Source organism: Mizuhopecten yessoensis, unplaced genomic scaffold (genome assembly GCF_002113885.1).
Source record: "Mizuhopecten yessoensis strain PY_sf001 unplaced genomic scaffold, ASM211388v2 scaffold1749, whole genome shotgun sequence".
Classification (NCBI taxonomy): domain Eukaryota; kingdom Metazoa; phylum Mollusca; class Bivalvia; order Pectinida; family Pectinidae; genus Mizuhopecten; species Mizuhopecten yessoensis.
Window position 1 is genome coordinate 433,270 of NW_018404202.1, and position 21,222 is coordinate 454,491.

At 36.4% G+C, this 21,222-nt stretch overlaps 1 protein-coding gene and 1 long non-coding RNA gene across 5 annotated transcripts in view; one reads left to right on the forward strand and one right to left on the reverse strand.

Annotated features, from left to right (window-relative positions):
• Positions 1-9,917: 9,917 nt before the first annotated feature.
• Positions 9,918-11,511, forward strand: LOC110440344. Its single transcript, XR_002461739.1, has 3 exons — positions 9,918-10,301; positions 10,624-10,727; positions 11,438-11,511. It is a non-coding gene; the product is annotated as an uncharacterized LOC110440344 (long non-coding RNA).
• A 459-nt stretch (positions 11,512-11,970) lies between these two features.
• The window catches only part of LOC110440329 (A-agglutinin anchorage subunit-like), a 25,420-nt gene continuing 16,168 nt past the window's right edge, over positions 11,971-21,222 (reverse strand). For all 4 annotated transcript variants that reach the window (XM_021483333.1, XM_021483342.1, XM_021483352.1 and 1 more), the window contains 3 exons: positions 20,046-20,753; positions 19,777-19,852; positions 11,971-14,130 (listed from right to left, as the gene is read on the reverse strand). In XM_021483333.1, coding sequence (XP_021339008.1) covers positions 13,875-14,130; positions 19,777-19,852; positions 20,046-20,753 — 1,040 coding nt within the window. In that variant the 3' untranslated portion in view covers positions 11,971-13,874. The remainder of the gene's footprint in view (positions 14,131-19,776; positions 19,853-20,045; positions 20,754-21,222) is intronic.

A 21,222-nucleotide genomic window follows, 5' to 3' on the forward strand; every position in this document is an offset into this window, starting at 1 on the left:
ACGTCTGTCCTACTGTCGTACATTACACAAACCTCTATCTACGTCTGTCTTACACGTCTGTCCTTCTGTCGTACATTACACAAACCTCTATCTACGTCTGTCCTACTGTCGTACACTACACAAACCTCTATCTACGTCTGTCGTACACGTCTGTCCTACTGTCGTACACTACTGAAAACCTCTATCTACGTCTGTCGTACACGTCTGTCCTACTGTCGTACACTACACAAACCTCTATCTACGTCTGTCCTATTGTCGTACACTACACAAACCTCTATCTGCGTCTGTCCTACTGTCGTACACTACACAAATCTCTATCTATGTCTGTCTTACACGTATGTCCTACTGTCGTACACTACACAAACATCTATCTACGTCTGTCCTACTGTCGTACCCTACACAAACCCCTATCTACGTCTGTCGTACACGTCTGTCCTACTACTGCACAAACCTCTATCTACGTCTGTCCTTCTGTCGTACACTACTGAAAACCTCTATCTTCGTCTGTCGTACACGTCTGTCCTACTGTTGTACACTACACAAACCTCTATCTACGTCTGTCTTATACGTCTGTCATTGGGTGTGACATTTACCAAAAACTGATCTAATCCCCTAAAACGTTTTAAATTGCTCCAAATATACCCATTACAAATTCTCAGGTCCCTGTACTTTGCATCACAACAATACAACGCACAATGCTGTGAACGTTAAGCTGTGTTATTAATGTAGCGGTGTTCATACTCTAGCAATGTTCTTGCTCTAACAGTGTTCCTACTCTAGCGGTGTTCACATACTCTAGCGGTGTTCCTACTGTAGCGGTGTTCCTACTCTAACGGTGTTCCTACTCTAGCGGTGTTCATACTCACTCTAACGGCGTTCCTACTCTAGCGGTGTTCACATACTCTAGCGGTGTTCACATACTCTAGCGGTGTTCCTACTCTAACGGTGTTTCTACTCTAGCGGTGTTCATACTCTAGCGGTGTTCATACTCTAGCGTTGTTCCTACTCTAACGGTGTTTCTGCTCTATCGGTGTTCATACTCTAGCGGTCCCCATACTCTAGCGGTGTTCCTACTTTAGCGGTGTTCTACTCTAGCGGTGTTCACATAATCTAGCGGCGTTCCTACTGTAGCGGTGTTCCTACTGTAGCGGGGGTTCCTACTGTAGCGGGTGTTCCTACTGTAGCGGGTGTTCCTACTGTAGCGGGTGTTCCTACTGTAGCGGGGTTCCTACTCTAACGGTGTTCCTACTCTAGCGGTGTTCATACTCACTCTAACGGTGTTCCTACTCTAGCGGTGTTCACATACTCTAGCGGTGTTCACATGCTCTAGCGGTGTTCCTACTCTAATGGTGTTTCTACTCTAGCGGTGTTCCTACTCTAGCGGTGTTCCTACTCTAGCGGTGTTCACATACTCTAGCGGTGTTCCTACTCAAGCGGTGTTCATACTCTAGCGGTGTTCACATACTCTAGCGGTGTTCCTACTCTAGCGGTGTCATAAACTTTATTTATTTTACAATAAGTATGAAATAAGTTATTTCAACTTATATTAACCACTCTTATTGGCCCGGATGTTAGCGCGTGGGGAGTCTTCGTGTGGGAGGAAACCGGAGTACCCGGAGAAAACCCACGTTACCGGGCAGGTGATCCTAACCTTTTCACGTCCGATCGGGGAAACGAATCCCGGCCGCTTTGGTAAAAGGCAAGTGCGCTATCCACTGCACCACCCGACCGGTGTTCCTACTCTAGCGGTGTTCTTGTTTTTACGTTAAGCCTGGATTGTTTACGTACATTGAAAAATAAAGAACCCTGTGTTTTTAGAAATAACATTTCTGTAAAATTGAGCGTGTGCACTATTTCTCTTTGCGTTCTAGTAGTTGTTTGCGCTAATAGTAGTGAGCCCGCTATTACAAACGAGTGTGCGTAGTCTAAGATGACAATTTCAGGCGGATTTTTTTTTTTTAAATCAGAATTTCTGATGTTCAGTTAATATTATAGAGATATCATAAAAGTTTGTTTTATTCCTAGGCACAGTGGGAGGAAATGTTAGCATAAGTGATTAGTTCCTTTTTGTAAATTTATATATGACGGGACGACTATTCCATGGTAAACAACGTGGTTCTCTGCTACATTGAATGGGACTAGTAACATGTCTTCAGGCCAACATGTGTTCACTGTTTCCCTTTAGATGTAATAGTGTAAGTACTTACATCAGACGCTAGTAGTTAATTAATACAGTCACATTTATAGTGTATCGAAGCAGACAAGACACAATAAGGTACACATGTTTAACTCTACCTTTATGATGATCTTTGATAACGTTGCTTACACATGGAAAATGATACTTTGTAAAGGAAAAATAAGTACTGTACACATACATGTACGTATATATAACGGACACATGTATACAGTACACATATGTATATATAACGGATACATGTATACTGTACACATATGTATATATATCAGACACATGTATACTGTACACATATGTATATATAACAGACAAATGTATACTGTACACATATGTATATATAACGGACACATGTTTACTGTACACATGTTTACTGCACACATATGTATATATAACGGACACAAGTATACTGTACACATCAGTATATATAACAGACACATGTATACTGTACACATATGTGTATATAACGGACACATGTATACTGTACACGTATGTGTATATAACAGACTATATATAACAGACACATGTATACTGTATACATATATACTGTACACATATGTGTATAAAACAGACACATGTATACTGTACAAATATGTATATATAACGGACACATGTTTACTGTACACCTGTTTACTGCACCCATATGTATATATAACGGACACATGTTTACTGTACACATGTTTACTGCTCACATATGTATATATAACGGACACATGTTTACTGTACCCATGTTTACTGCACCCATATGTATATATAACGGCCACAAGTATACTGTACACATCAGTATATCTAACAGACACATGTATACTGTACAAATATGTATATATAACGGACACATGTTTACTGTACCCATGTTTACTGCACCCATATGTATATATAACGGACACATGTTTACTGTACACATGTTTACTGCACACATATGTATAAATAACGGACACAAGTATACTGTACACATCAGTATACATAACAGACACATGTATACTGTATACATATATACTGTACACATATGTGTATATAACGGACACATGTATACTGTACACGTATGTGTATATAACAGACTATATATAACAGACACATGTATACGGTACACATACGTATATATAACAGACACAGGTGTACTGTACACATACGTATATATAAAAGACACAGGCAGACTGGCTCATATGTGTATATAACAGACACAGGTATACAGTACACATATGTATATAGATCAGACACATGTATACTGTACACATATGGGTATATAACAGAAACATGTATACTGTACACTTATGTATGTATACCATACACATGTATACTGTACACATATGTGGATATAACAGACACATGTATACTGTATACATATATACTGTACACATATGTGTATAAAACAGACACATGTATACTGTACAAATATGTATATATAACGGACACATGTTTACTGTACACATGTTTACTGCACACATATGTATAAATAACGGACACAAGTATACTGTACACATCAGTATACATAACAGACACATGTATACTGTATACATATATACTGTACACATGTGTATATATAACGGACACATGTATTAACGGACACATGTATACAGTACACATATGTATATATAACGGACATATGTATACTGTACCCATACGTATATATAACAGACCCATGTATACTATACACATACGTATATATAACTGACACATGTATACTGTACACATATGGGTATATAACAGACACATGTATACTGTATACATATATACTGTACACATATGTGTATAAAACAGACACATGTATACTGTACAAATATGTATATATAACGGACACATGTTTACTGTACCCATGTTTACTGCACCCATATGTATATATAACGGACACATGTTTACTGTACACATGTTTACTGCACACATATGTATATATAACGGACACATGTTTACTGTACACCTGTTTACTGCACCCATATGTATATATAACGGCCACAAGTATACTGTACACATCAGTATATATAACAGACCCATGTATACTATACACATACGTATATATAACTGACACATGTATACTGTACACATATGGGTATATAACAGAAACATGTATACTGTACACTTATGTATGTATACCATACACATGTATACTGTACACATATGTGTATAAAACAGACACATGTATACTGTACAAATATGTATATATAACGGACACATGTTTACTGTACACATGTTTACTGCTCACATATGTATATATAACGGACATATGTATACTGTACCCATACGTATATAGAACAGCCACATGTATACTTTGCACATATGTATATATAACAGACACAGGTGTACTGTACACATACGTATATATAAAAGACACAGGCAGACTGGCTCATATGTGTATATAACAGACACAGGTATACAGTACACATATGTATATATAACGGACACATGTTTACTGTACACCTGTTTACTGCACCCATATGTATATATAACGGACACATGTTTACTGTACACATGTTTACTGCACACATATGTATATATAACGGACACATGTTTACTGTACACATGTTTACTGCACACATATGTATATATAACGGACACATGTTTACTGTACACCTGTTTACTGCACCCATATGTATATATAACGGACACATGTTTACTGTACACCTGTTTACTGCACCCATATGTATATATAACGGACACATGTTTACTGTACACATGTTTACTGCTCACATATGTATATATAACGGACATATGTATACTGTACCCATACGTATATATAACAGACCCATGTATACTGTACACATATGGGTATATAACAGACACATGTATACTGTACACTTATGTATATATACCATACACATGTATACTGTACACATATGTATATATAACGGACACATGTATACTGTACACATATGTGTATATAACAGACACAGGTATACTGTACACATATGTGTATATAACAGACACAGGTATACTGTACACATATGTGTATATAACAGACACAGGGATACTGTACACATATGTGTATATAACAGACACAGGTATACTGTACACGTACGTATATATAACAGACACATGTATACTGTATACATATATACTGTACACACATGTATATATAACAGACACAGGTATACTGTACACGTACGTATATATAACAGACACAGGTATACTGTACACGTACGTATATATAACAGACACATGTATACTGTATACATATATACTGTACACATATGTATATATAACAGACACAGGTATACTGTACACGTATGTGTATATAACAGACACATGTATACTGTATAATTTCCTGGGGGGGTTTCCATGTGGGGAAAAATTGAGGAAAATTGTGAAAATACATGATTTTTAAAGAAAATTCTCAGGGTGGGGGGGTTTCCTGAAGCCCAAAAAAACCCTCTGGATCCGCCACTGTAGAATATGTATCAATACTGAGTGATATTTAATTGTTTTCCCTGTGAATACATCATGTGTGGTATCAAATTAAACCTAATCATTGCATGTTATAACAAACACACCAGTATGTCAGTCTACCTGACAACTCCGTAACGGACACCATGACACGAACAATGTTCCTCATTAATGATGTCTGCAGGGCTTTGTAAAGAAAACCTAAAACCGATAAATACTTCCTTATTTGGTAATTAAACCTTTGAACATGCGTTTTGTAACGTGTTTATAGATGTAACTGTATATCCGATTGTATCCTGTTGTTACGTGTGTTATTGTTATACCATCACCTGTCCATCACGTGGGCGTTTGTATCACTGCAGGTACAATTCGGTTACGGGACACGTGTTATACTGAGACACTTGGTTGGTTTTAATTTTCCTAATTAATTTTGAGCTTTTTCATTTTCAGATACTGTATAATTATTTACTCTTGTAAAACTTAGTCTTCCCTTCTTTCAAGTAATGTTTAAACAGATCGGGCCACGTTTTGTCTATTGTTATTTACAATCTTGTTTACCTTGTTCAAAACTATCAAATATTACGAGTACTTCTGTTTGTCATTGTACAAGACTTGCCACGCTGAGCTATGTTTACCGTCTACCGTCAAATTTGTACTAAGGCTGTAATGAGACAAGTTGTGAATGTTACTTAACTCATAACTTCTGTCTTAATTAGGTGTGTAAACTTTATAAACGTATCTTGTCAGTTATACCTGAGATGCTGTATAGTTAGCACAGACTCGGTTGAATATATTCCGTTGTTTGACGAAAGGAAAGCTAGTTTCCCGTTATAACTTACGTTAATGAGACGGCCCAGGCGTACAGATAATGAATACTCTCTAAACTGTTTTAGTAATATTTAAAATGGTCCCATTAACATTTCCATATATATATATATATATACATATATGTTTCTGCTTTGTTTTAGTACTAGCATTAGTTCATAGTGATTGTATCTTTATTCGGAAGTCATATAAAACAACCGGATAAATTCACAAAGACAAAACTTGAAATCAACGTCGATAACAAATAACAGAATCTGAGGTGTTGCTGAATCATAGGACATACCAAAGTCTAGGGTCGGATAAGGCTAGTGAGACCTTACTGTACAGATTACGACAGGGTCACAGTATTTACGTCACTAACGATCACACAGTTAACAAATCTGTATCTTGATAGATTCGGAACAACCGCCAGACAAGTATAATATCTCCATAGTTACCTCCCTTTAATCCCGAAATTTTCCTTTACAACTTCGGTTTTGAAATTTACAAAAGTCAACGTATATGTTCTAAATAAAAAAAATATCATCAGTGGTCTGAAGTAAAAAATAAATTTCAAAGGGGTGAGAGAAATATTACATAAAACAGCAATACAAGTGGGAGGGGAGCGTGGGTATCGGTGCTGGGTCAGTTTAATATCAGATAAAAAAAAAATCTATTTGTCGTTCCCCGTTTTTAATAAATTATATGAATCTCTGGTGGAGCCAGTATTATTTTACTGTAGTGCCATTTGGCGGCCAATCCGAACACCGTATTATAAATAATGTACAAAATAGAGCGATGAAGTTATTTCTAGGTGTTGGAAGAAATTCTTCCAATCTAGGTGAAAAAGGCGATATGGGTTGGATGTCTTGTGTATCCAAACAACGAATTGAAGTTTTTAGGTTGTGTTGTAAGGTAAAATCGGTGGATAATGACCGTATTCTGTACAAATTTTATTCATGGTCTTCCAGGAAAGGTAAATCATGGGATGTAAAAGCTAAAAAAAATAGCAAGTTAGTTTGGTATCGCCAATATTATTAATGACGCTCTAAATTCAACTAAATCCGTTATGTCAAAAATCAAGCAGACATTTTTCAACAAGGATGAAGAGACGTGGTTCTCCAGTCTTTGGTGTGATAAAGGTAACATTAACGGCAATAAGTTACGAACATACCGTTTATTCAAAACAGATTTACAACCGGAACATTACGTCACCACTTTAATGCCGAGACCACACCGGAGTGTATTAGCCAAGTTAAGAAGTGGCAGCTTACCGCTACTTATAGAGACGGGTAGATATACACGTCCAGTCACTCCATTAAATGACAGGCTGTGATAATAAAATTGAGAATGAAATCCACTTTTTATGTGAATGTAACCTATATTTCGACCTTAGAGTCCCGCTGTTTAAAAGAGCAAGTAATTTAGATCAATCATTTATTTCTATGGATCATAACGAACAATTTCTTTTCTTATGAATGAAGAATCGCTACAACCTGTCTTAGCTAAGTCAGTTTTCCTTTTTATGAAAAGGAGACGTGGTAGTATTTAAAACTTGATATGCATTTTAGATTTTTTATGACTATATACCTCGTAATTTATGGTTCATATTATTGCTTCTAGTAGGCAACATAACGAACCTTTCACCATTTACTATAATTCAGTTTTAATGGTTTTAGTAAATCTAATTTATGTATTTTATATGTATTTGATGTGCTAGGTCCCGATGATGGGGGAGGGGCGACTTGTCGGTAGGGATTGACCCAACCACTCTCGCTCTTCTCCCACCATCGGATCCTGAGCATACATTCAATTTGTATATCATGTACAGTATGATATATGGTTCTTATTATTGAGAATCATAAATAATTTCTATGTTTTAGTATATATATATTTTAAGAAGTGTATCGTAAGTCAGTATGGCTGGGCATATTTTGCATGTGTATTGTTATTATGTAAGTGATGTGTTATGTAAAATATGTGTGACACTTAAATAAAATATTATATTATTATATTATTATTATTTTATTATATTATCATTATATTATTATATTATTATAATATTATATTATAATATTATATTATTATATTATTATTTTATTATATTATTATATTATTATATATTATTATTATATTATTATATTATTATATAAAAGAAATGAGATCATTGTTTGTATGTTGATGATACACACACTAGTATATAGGTAGATATGAAGTGGACTCGGGTATGGTGATACACACACTAGTATATAGGTAGATATGTAGTGGACTCGGGTACGTCCAGAAATGTATGATTCACCATCAGCTATATACGGACAGAGTGGTACATCTTGTACACTGGTTATTGCTATTAATCATCTGTATTTATTATAAATAGTTTTATATAGAAGATGCATCAATTTACATGTATAGGCAATAACTTGAATTACGTACGAACAGACGTGTACTATACTAAGTTTAAGTTATACAAAGAATTATTACACTAAATACGATTCACTAAACTCCAGAAGTGTTCTATATCGCATATATTCATGCCTTGTTTTATAAATGGTCACCAGTTTATTTGTATGGTGTTGCTACACTAGTTCCTCCTACGTAAGGGAGGTAACTCCCACGGTCTCGCTGGAATTCCTAATCTCCCTTCTGTGTGTATATCAAACAACAAAAAGGTCAGTTGAATACATTTATTGGACGGTTGTATTTATATGAATACATTCTTTTTTCAAAATAATATTTACGGAATAATTTAATAAATAGTATGTACAATATGTTCAATCCAACTCCATGCATTGCTAACTCGCACTACGTACGTATTGTTAGTCACAAACATATACCACCTTACACTGTCACCTTGCACTGTCTCCTGACACTGTCACCTTACATTGTCACTGTCACCTTACATTGTCACTGTCACCTTACACTGTCACCTTACACTGTCTCCTGACACTGTCACCTTACATTGTCACTGTCACCTTACACTGTCACCTTACACTGTCACCTTACATTGTCACTGTCACCTTACACTGTCACCTTACACTGTCTCCTGACAGGATAGGTCCACACAAAGTGACATCAGGATAGGTCCACACAAAGTGACATCAGGATAGGTCCACACAAAGTGACATCAGGGTAGGTCCACACATCAAGATAGGTCCACACAAAGTGACATCATGATAGGTCCACACAAAGTGACATCATGATAGGTCCACACAAAGTGACATCATGATAGGTCCACACAAAGTGACATCAGGATAGGTCCACACAAAGTGACATCATGATAGGTCCACACAAAGTGACATCATGATAGGTCCACACAAAGTGACATCATGATAGGTCCACACAAAGTGACATCATGATAGGTCCACACAAAGTGACATCATGATAGGTCCACACAAAGTGACATCATGATAGGTCCACACAAAGTGACATCATGATAGGTCCACACAAAGTGACATCATGATAGGTCCACACAAAGTGACATTATGATAGGTCCACACAAAGTGACATCATGATAGGTCCACACAAAGTGACATTATGATAGGTCCACACAAAGTGACATCATGATAGGTCCACACAAAGTGACATCATGATAGGTCCACACAAAGTGACATTATGATAGGTCCACACAAAGTGACATCATGATAGGTCCACACAAAGTGACATCATGATAGGTCCACACAAAGTGACATTATGATAGGTCCACACAAAGTGACATCATGATAGGTCCACACAAAGTGACATTATGATAGGTCCACACAAAGTGACATCATGATAGGTCCACACAGAGTGACATTATGATAGGTCCACACAAAGTGACATCAAGATAGGTCCACACAAAGTGACATCATGATAGGTCCACACAGAGTGACATTATGATAGGTCCACACAAAGTGACATCAAGATAGGTCCACACAAAGTGACATAAGGATAGGTCCACACAAAGTGACATTATGATAGGTCCACACAGAGTGACATTATGATAGGACCACACAAAGTGACATCATGATAGGTCCACACAAAGTGACATCAGGGTAGGTCCAAACATCAAGATAGGTCCACACAAAGTGACATCATGATAGGGCCACACAAAGTGACATTATGATAGGTCCACACAGAGTGACATTATGACAGGTCCACACAAAGTGACATCAAGATAGGTCTACACAAAGTGACATCATGATAGGTCCACACAAAGTGACATTATGATAGGTCTACACAAAGTGACATCATGATAGGTCCACACATCAAGATAGGTCCACACAAAGTGACATTATGATAGGTCCACACAGAGTGACATTATGACAGGTCCACACAAAGTGACATCAAGATAGGTCTACACAAAGTGACATCAAGATAGGTCCACACAGTGACATCATGATAGGTCCACACAAAGTGACATTATGATAGGTCCACACAAAGTGACAGCAAGATAGGTCCACACAAAGTGACATCAAGATAGGTCCACAAAAAGTGACATCATGATAGGTCCACACAGAGAGACATTATGATAGGTCTAGACAAAAAGACATCAAGATAGGTCCACACAAAGTGACATCATGATAGGGCCACACAAAGTGACATTATGATAGGTCCACACAGAGTGACATTATGACAGGTCCACACAAAGTGACATCAAGATAGGTCCACACAAAGTGACATTAGGATAGGTCCACACAAAGTGACATTATGATAGGTCCACACAAAGTGGCATCATGATAGGTCCACACAAAGTGACATCAGGGTAGGTCCACACAAAGTGACATCAAGATAGGTCCACAAAAAGTGACATCATGATAGGTCCACACAGAGAGACATTATGATAGGTCCACACAAAGTGACATCATGATAGGGCCACACAAAGTGACATTATGATAGGTCCACACATAGTGACATTATGATAGGCCCACACAAAGTGACATCATGATAGGTCCACACAAAGTGACATAATGATAGGTCCACACAGAGTGACATTATGATAGGACCACACAAAGTGACATCATGATAGGTCCACACATCAGGATAGGTCCACACAAAGTGACATCAGGGTAGGTCCAAACATCAAGATAGGTCCACACAAAGTGACATCATGATAGGTCCACACAAAGTGACATCATGATAGGTCCACACAAAGTGACATTATGATAGGTCCACACAGAGTGACATTATGACAGGTCCACACAAAGTGACATCAAGATAGGTCCACAAAAAGTGACATCATGATAGGTCCACACAGAGAGACATTATGATAGGTCTAGACAAAAAGACATCAAGATAGGTCCACACAAAGTGACATCAGGATAGGTCGTCACATCAAGATAGGTCCACACAAAGTGACATTATGATAGGTCTACACAAAGTGACATCATGATAGGTCCACACAAAGTGACATCAGGGTAGGTCCATACAAAGTGACATCAAGATTGGTCCACACAAAGTGACATCAGGATAGGTCCACACAAAGTGACATCAGGGTAGGTCAACACATCAAGATAGGTCCACACAAAGTGACATTATGATAGGTCCACACAGAGTGACATTATGACAGGTCCACACAAAGTGACATCAAGATAGGTCCACACAAAGTGACATCATGATAGGTCTACACATACCAACTATAACAAAGTCATAGGCCCCTTGTGCTGAATCTAGTGAATTCGGTAATACTCTAAAGGGGCTTTGGATTAAACAGGTAAAGATTGGAATCTCCTTCCCTTGACGAGGCACGTGTTATATGAGCAGGACATGTACTGGATCCATAGAAAGCAGATATCTAATGACAGGTTTGCGAGTGACAAAAGTAATTACTAATGTATCAAGTAAGTTATAAAAAGGTTTTTTTCTGTAAGAAAGAAGAAGGTAAAATGTCGGTATTACACGATCATAGATGAAGCATTAATGGCCGTTACCCAATGGTATCCTTTATAACGTCATATTGATTGTTGATGTCATAACAACTGACAAACCATACAAATATACTCAACATTTACACGACCAATAACAGACCAACGGTCACACCATTACTTGTAATAAACCTTTCTCAAATGGAGTAACATCTTTACCCGTGTATCCGAACACCTAATGCACTGTCTGTAACGTAACACATGTATCAAAATCAGTCACTTGTGAAGTTAACCTTATGTATAACAAAAATATAGTCTATCACACAATTTACGGTCGATATGTTTTACAGCCAATCACAAGGTTCGTACGTCTGCTTGAGAATGAACCCCCGGGATCAGCAGTACGGCCTACTCCATCAACACCAGTTAAACATTCTCTTTCTCCCATAACCAATATTGTTGTACATTGTATGTTGTGGCCATAAGTGGAACATGTAGGCTGTGACGTCATCCTAGGTCCATTTTCTAAGCAAAATCATACCGTTAAAAGGGAGGACATAAACAATTGCTTTTATAAATCAGAATCCTCTCAGCCGCGAATTCGAACACTCACGAATAAAACCTACTTTCGTAGTTGGCGAAATTAACTGTGTATCTCAACATCGCATATCAGTATATAAAACATATACATAGCTATGTAAACGTGGTATATTGTATGATCATTTTCAAGTCCATGGCCTGTACACAATTCGTAACTAACTTAATTATGCAACAAATTATTTTGGAATGGTGTATTGTATCTTGGCAAAATGAAGAATAAGCACCTTAACAGTTACATGTAATACAAATCTCGATATCAACAACGTTAGACAGTTTAACTCATAAACCGACGTATAATAAGCACAAACTGTGTTGTTGTGTGTCGAGTACATTTGTGCACTGTTTTATATACAATGTAGCAGCGGCAAGTATCTACCGTGGTAGAAAATAATAGGAGGATATTTAACATGTGGGATCAAATAAACTAATCACGCCACAGGTTAGAGTTCTATATCATTTTGAGGAAAATCTTAAAATCCCAGTTATATATTTGCACCATGCAATACTCAAAATAGGTACTTAATTATACCATACCACCTCAATACAACTCATAAACATTTCATATTTTCCCTGAAAAGGTAACTGATATGATATTTGTCGTCGTTTTAGCTGTTCCATCGCACGTGCTTAATAGAAAGCGGGGTTTACTTTACTGAGCATGAAACAAGCTGCAATAAGAGGTGTTCCGAATGCACTTTGTTCCTCGTCACACAATCCAAGTTCATCGAGAAAGGCCGTGGCTAGGACATCTTTGCGTATTTTTTGGTGTATGGCTGCAGGACTATCTGGACATATCAGTAAAAGTAATCAAGAACTAAAAAACGCGGATGAAATATCCTCATCTGCTGCCCTTTGTCACTTCCTGACAGTCTGTCAGATGTTATTAGCACGTAAAGCTACACATTTAACAGGGAACTTATCTTTCTCCTGGTTCCTTTCACTGTTAATAACCCTCGCGAAATCCTCATTAGCAGAACAATTGGCGACAATAGGTGTTGACTGGTGTATGATCTACACAGACGATCCGTGGTAAACACTAGGGAAAACACCAATGGCCTATATTACTATAAATACGTGAGAGCCTGGTTCTCGTAGAGTTTCTCACCCAAGTCCAGCGTCACCTCATCCGTGTCACAGGCGGGATCAGTCTCCCGCATCATCGACAGCTGACTGTTCCGGTCCAGAGAGGTTATCGAGGTCGGCAGGGTGTCGCCGTTAAAGCTAGGGTTCTGTAGTCCGTTCTTAGACTTGGCGTTCACATCCTCGGAGACCCTGCGTAGTAGGTCGCCATTTGTCACAAACTCTCTCGACTTAAGGTGTCTACAAGACAAAACAATAGACTCAGCACAAGTATATACTGTAGGGGCTGTTTCTATTATAGCTTAAATGTTACTATCGTATCAAATCAGGGACAATGATAAGGTTTAGATATCCCTTCAGACGCAATGATAAGGTTAAGATATCCCTTATAAGGGTAATCTCTCATAAATGTGTACCTGTTCATAATTTCGTTTGCGTAAAATGAAGCAAAAAAAAAATAATACCATAAAAAGCATGTAAACACTTTTGTAACACTGAATCTGTGCTATAAAAAGTATGACATAAATCCCTCAAGCTCTGTTGGTGTTTTATAGAGAAGTCATCCTCGATATCCAGGGGTTACACTCATTCATAGCAAAACGGAAGGCACAAAGACAGCTGTTCGATTGGTCTCGGGTAACAAACCTGACCAATCACTAGGCTGATACCTGTCCTTTGAATATTACAATGGGGCGACACCCGACTTCAAAGTCAGTCTATATCTACCGTTACGCGACCGCGAGATTCTTTTAATGTACATCAAAGGATCAAACAAGTCTTCTTGTCTCATCAACAAGGTGGCACACACCGAGCCTTCGATTTTGCTATGACATATTCCGGGGGTGTAGAGAGCGAAGTAAGCGTAACCCCTGGATATCGAGGAGGTAGAGAAGTATATGTGAACACTTACATGGTATATATTGTAACAGCGTTATCGGGTATCTGACTATACATATGACGTATACGATTTGATATCAGGATATGCCGCTGGATAATTATGTCTCATTACAAAATAACCTCACGACGGCCACATAAAACACACAGGCAGAAAAACTCAACGACTACTTCAAGTATTAGATGTCGCCACCCATGGCAAAACCTGTCCTATACATAATGTAATGACTAAAATAATATATCATCTGCATGTATTTTTCAGAAAGTACCATTCAAAGTATCATATCTGTAACCAAAGAATTGAAATCAACAAATAACTTAAGACAGAAGGTATTATCAAACTATGGCTGTTTCAATATCGGAACAGCCAGACTATGATTGTTTCAATATCGGAACAGCCAGACTATGACTGTTTCAATATCGGAACAGCCAGACTATGATTGTTTCAATATCGGAACAGCCAGACTATGACTGTTTCAATATCGGAACAGCCAGACTATGACTGTTTCAATATCGGAACAGCCAGACTATGACTGTTTCAATATCGGAACAGCCAGACTATGACTGTTTCAATATCGGAACAGCCAGACTATGACTGTTTCAATATCGGAACAGCCAGACTATGACTGTTTCAATATCGGAACAGCCAGACTATGACTGTTTCAATATCGGAACAGCCAGACTATGACTGTTTCAATATCGGAACAGCCAGACTATGACTGTTGATTATAAAATATCATCAGCCAGACTATGACTGTTTAAATATCGGAACAGCCAGATTATGACTGTTTAAATATCATCAGCTAGAATATGACTGTTTAAATATCGGAACAGCCAGACTATGACTGTTTCAATATCATCAGCTAGATTACGACTGTTTAAATATCGGAACAGCCAGACTATGACTGTTTAAATATCGGAACAGCCAGACTATGACTGCTTAAATATCATCAGCTAGATTATGACTGTTTAAATATCGGAACAGCCAGATTATGACTGTTTAAATAACATCCGCTAGACTATGACTGCAGCGTACATGGTAGAACATCTATACATTACGGCAATGTGTACATCATAAACTTAACTACATGTATTAAATTTCCTTGTGGAGTTATCATCTATAAACGGGACAAGAAAGGTATTTATTAAACAATAATGATAATAGTGTTTTTTAAATCACGAAAGGAAAACATATATAAATCTAAATGACGAAAACTTTTCTTAATTTCTGTAAATAATTAAGATGTAGGAAACATGCATGTTAATTGTATAATTATGTACACTACTCGAGGCTTTCGTCTTCAGTGGAGTAATTATACTGTACAAGACAATGATTAAGAACAAACAGATAGAAATTTATTTCCACGGAGTGTGGTTATACATGTAACGTTCTATTATTCCATTCAGAAAACTTACTTCACTGGTGTTAAATAAATGCAAGTATGCATGCACTATCTAAGCTTTGCTGCTTAGGAGTGCTTGTTTATATACACTATTCAATTCATTTATTAACTTTCGGCCTTACGGCCCATCAGTACAAACATATCAATACAATGCATAATATACACAATAACACGGCTCACAATATACAGTGAGAGAGTGGAGTAAATAAATTAGATTCTTAACTTATTAGCTTCAAAAATATATTTACCAAGTTGACATAATTCCTTAGTATTGTTAACACACAATAATTGTATAAATTTAAACATGGATGGCTTTTTCCAGTAGTACTTTTTAATAAGGCGACTTCTTAAGTTTTGGTAGGTTTTACATATCAGAATAAAATGGTATTCATCTTCGACTTCTGTAGCCGAATTACAGTTCGTACAATATCTCTGTTCTCGAATAACGTTGCGATATCTACCGGTCTCGATTGCTAATGAATGTGCAGACATTCGTAACTTTGTTAGACTAATTCTATAATTCTTAGGAATATATTTGGTTAAATAATACTGAATGGAAAAGTGGTCTACGATACACTTGTATAAAAAACACTTAGAGGAAGTCTCTAGTAAACCTCTTAAATGTTGTTGGCCTTGGTCAAAAATTCTTTGACGAATAAGCGGTAAAATTAATTTAACATTAGTCGACGATTGGCTTAACCATACATCACCAAAGCCCAAAGCAAATAATTCATTTTTTACATGGTGTACCCAGTTAAAGCAAGTACATGTAATCTGTTTTGATAAAAAAGAATATGCACAGTTCAGAATACAATTTTTCGAGTCGAGTAACTTAAACCAATACTTAACTAACTACTACAGTTAACAATTAAAACAGAAAACGATAAATTACAACATGAATACGCCATGTGACTACAACACTGAGGCTACAGTATTAGAGAAACCCATGCGTGTCGAACCTGGTGTTAATCCGTTAATTCTATAGTTTGTAGTTGTTAGTTCTGACTTTGCTCCTGAAACAAAATATAAAACTGAGTCTTGGTTACAATAAAAACCAATGCTATACATTGATGATACACTCCATAACTCATTGTCATTATATACAGTAACGATCAATTTCCTTACCTAGGTATTATTTTAAATTACAGCAATAAATTCGCATCTATACAAAAACAATTAGCTAGACAAGGACGAAAAGCTATGGTTGCATTGTTTTCAAAGTGTTCATCATTAAACTTAAATGTAAACACTATGCTCCACCTTTTTGATACATATGTAAGCAGTATCCTTTTCTATGCAAGTGAAATTTGGTGTATGCACAAAGCTCCAGAGATAGAACATGTACATTTACATTTTTGTAAGAAATTACTAAAAGTGAAGAAATCGGCCAATAACAACATGGTATATCTTGAATTGGGACGATGACCTCTAGTTTGGATGAGAAAAAATAGAATGATAATTGATTGGTTTAAGATATTAAAATCTGAAAATTGTATTATATCAACTTCCTATAGGTTTTTATTACAGTGTTGTAGTAGAAATGATTTCAACTGGGCTATAGCAGTAAGAGATGAATTAAATAATCTAGGTCTTAGTGATGTTTGGTTAAATCCATGTATCTCTCAGCAAAATTTGTTATTACCAATGATAAAACAAAGAATTTTGATGCATACAATTCCGAAGGGCCACAGTGGAAAACTCTCCTAAATGTTTATTGTATAAACATATAATAGATTTTGGAGAAACATTACAATTTTACCTCACAAAATATATACCAATGAAATATCGCATTTGTTTAACTCGAATACGTACATCTACCAATTCTTTAGCTATAGAAGTTGGAAGGTATACTAATATACCTAGAGAACGTAGATATTGTAAACAGTGTAACTCCCCCTCTGAATTAGAAAACGAATTTCATTTTTTATTGGTCTGTTCTAAATTCCAAAATCTCAGATCTCGTTATATGATTGTTTTCATCCTCTGTACATTGTCCATGATTTATGTAAAATATGTTTTGTATACTGATGGGCCAATTGCCCAAAGTTTGAATGAAACTTGAACTTGAACTTGAACCATTATTTCATGCTTGTTTATTGCAAATGAAAGAAAATCTAAGTCATGTGCTTGTTTATCGTTTTCTGAAATAAAAGTACATTTGTTTCTGCTGTATTTTCTATCTGTATCATTACACTTCTCATAATCATTTATTACAGACGTTTAATAAATTACACAACCGACACAAACGGAAAAGAGTGTAAATAGAATGATATCTAATTTGAATAAATATTCAACTCTAAAAATTATTCAGATTCAGCAAGTTTAATTCAGGATGGCTCATTGCTACATCATCATCAGCATTCAGCATGAATTTCATGTAATTATTTCATGTTGTTGTACTTAGACGATTCAGGTAATTATGTAATGTTGTTGTACTTTGACGATGATGATGATGATGATGATGATGATGATGGTTATGATGATGATGATGGTTATGATGATGAAAGCGATGAATTAAGAATGTGCCAGTAATATGTAATTATATGTTGCACTTATATAAAATTATTTGTTGAAAATAAATTTAATTAAATTGAATTGACTCGATTACATAATTAGTGTACGTAGTTTTGCATGTTTGGTAAAGGAATGTTTATCTAATACTTACACACTCGATAAAGTGTGTTAATCGAATTGAGGTTAATGATTTCCTATGAATTCCCATAAAAAAAAACTTATGTGTAAAAAATCTAATTTTGTTCTATCAAACAAAATAAATTTTAAGGAGAATGACATGACTCTCTTAATTATTTTTCAAATTTGGTTGTGGATCTGAGGCAAAATTACCTTGAGCGGGGGCCAAATATGACTTCATCATTCTGATAAAACATTGCTTCGTGAAAATACCTTAAAATCGTTCTGGGGACCATGGTGACATACACCATACACATTTTAGTAATATTTAATCACTTTAGTTGTCCAGTAAAGTATTACATCATCTACCCACGTGGATGGAAAATTTTCAAAGAAAGAAATCATTTTGTAAGTTATAGTATATTGTAAGCCATGGAAATGTTAATTATGTGAACCAGCGATATCATTTCCGCATAACAAGTACATTAATTGATTCAGTGACACAGGGAAAATGATCCTTCTCTGTATAAACAGGTATGTAAAATATCTGGACCGTGACGTCACACGAGAGGATATCCAATTTAAGTATATGATTTAATCTATGTTGACATTAAATATGCTAGTTATCTTTGAGCAATGATGTTTGTCTCGACCTCGGCCCCATGTTACTTGAAGACGATTTATGAGGATCGGAGTTGTCGTTCCCAGTCTCCTTATAATGTCACTAATGTGAAACTTGGAAATTAATTGGGTGTGCGTATGTGTACTGGGAAAATCTAACGCAAAATCGGTATTTTTTTTGTAATACATATTCAAGATTTCCCTTAAACATAATATTAAGCCCTCGGTAGATGCTTTCACAAGCTTTCGTTTAACTGTGAAAAGGTGGGTTGACCAGTAACCCTTTAAGTTCGGCATCATTAAGCAAATATATAGATAGTAAAGTGTTAATACATACCTCACACATATTATGCAGACTACAACAAAAATTACTAAGATCCCGGCAACAATGGCTACTGGAATGATTACTTCAACTGAAACACGTAACATTCAGGATATGTAACACAAGTTTAGGATAAGTTCCATCTGTAAATAATGAAGTTGGTATTCTTAAAAGTTATAATGTGACTTTTCAATCATTATTTTTTTTATTATTTTTATTATTCTGTTATTCCTGACAAGAAAGAAAGATTAAAGCAACGGTTGTTTTTATTTTTATAAGCTTACGTTGGTAGTTTTCGCCATCTTCTCCTTGTGGTTGAGGCGATGCCATGGTTGGTTTGGGAGACGTCGGTTCATTTGATGTTGGCGCATTTGTACTTGTTGTTTCATGAGATACTTCAGACTCTGCTGTTGTTACTCTTTGCGTCGTTAATGGTTTAGTTGTTGTTTTAATTGTTGATGTTGTTGTTAAAGGTTTAGTTGTTGTTTTAACTGTTGATGTTGTTGTTAATGGTTTAGTTGTTGTTTTAACTGTTGATGTCGATGGTTGAATTGTTGTTTTAAATACAGTTGTTGTCGATGGTTTAGTTGTTGTTTTAATTGTTGTTGTCAATGGTTTAGTTGTTGTCGCCACCTGTTCTGTTGTCGATAGCGTAGATTGTGTTGTTGGGGCTGTTGAGCTAGATAATGATGTTGAGGCTGCTGTTGTTGTATGATTTGTTGATGACTGTGTAACTGTCGTGGACTGTGTAACTGTCGTGGACTGTGCAGTAGATATGGTCGCTGATGGCGTTGTAGGTTTTGGAGATGATGTGGACATGTTTGCAGACGTTGTTGTCGAAGTTGTTGAGGATACTGTTGCTGTTGATGACGTCTTTGTGCTTGCTGTTGGTGTATGGGCTGTGCTGGCGGCGGCGGTGGTGATGGTGGTGGTATTTCCGGTTGTGGCACCAGATGGGTCGTTGCATTTCAAGGCGATGTCACCACTCGCACCTGTTAATGTACACATAAAACTTTATCATACTGAAGTACATCAGCAATCATATCGTCCACGGTAGTCCTAATGTATAAATAGTAAAGGTTTAAAGTCAATATATAATAATAAAGGTTTAAAGTCAATATATAATAGTAAATAGTATCTCTTGAATTAATTGCAATCATTTGCATATTTATGACGTCGTCTAAAATTGGGATATCATTTATATAACGATTTGCCCTGTGTTATAATGTAAACACTCTCAAACTGCCATGGAAATAAAACAAAATTACGTCCATGCCAATCATCAGACATTGAATGAAGTAAGCAGTAACTTGTTCCCATATATGTAATATCACTGTTTTATTTATCTGGCATCTGGTGTAAAACCTAGTGATGGGACTATACAGAACTGATGTCATACCTAGTGATAGGACCATACAGAACTGATGTACATACCTAGTGATAGGACCATACAGAACTGAT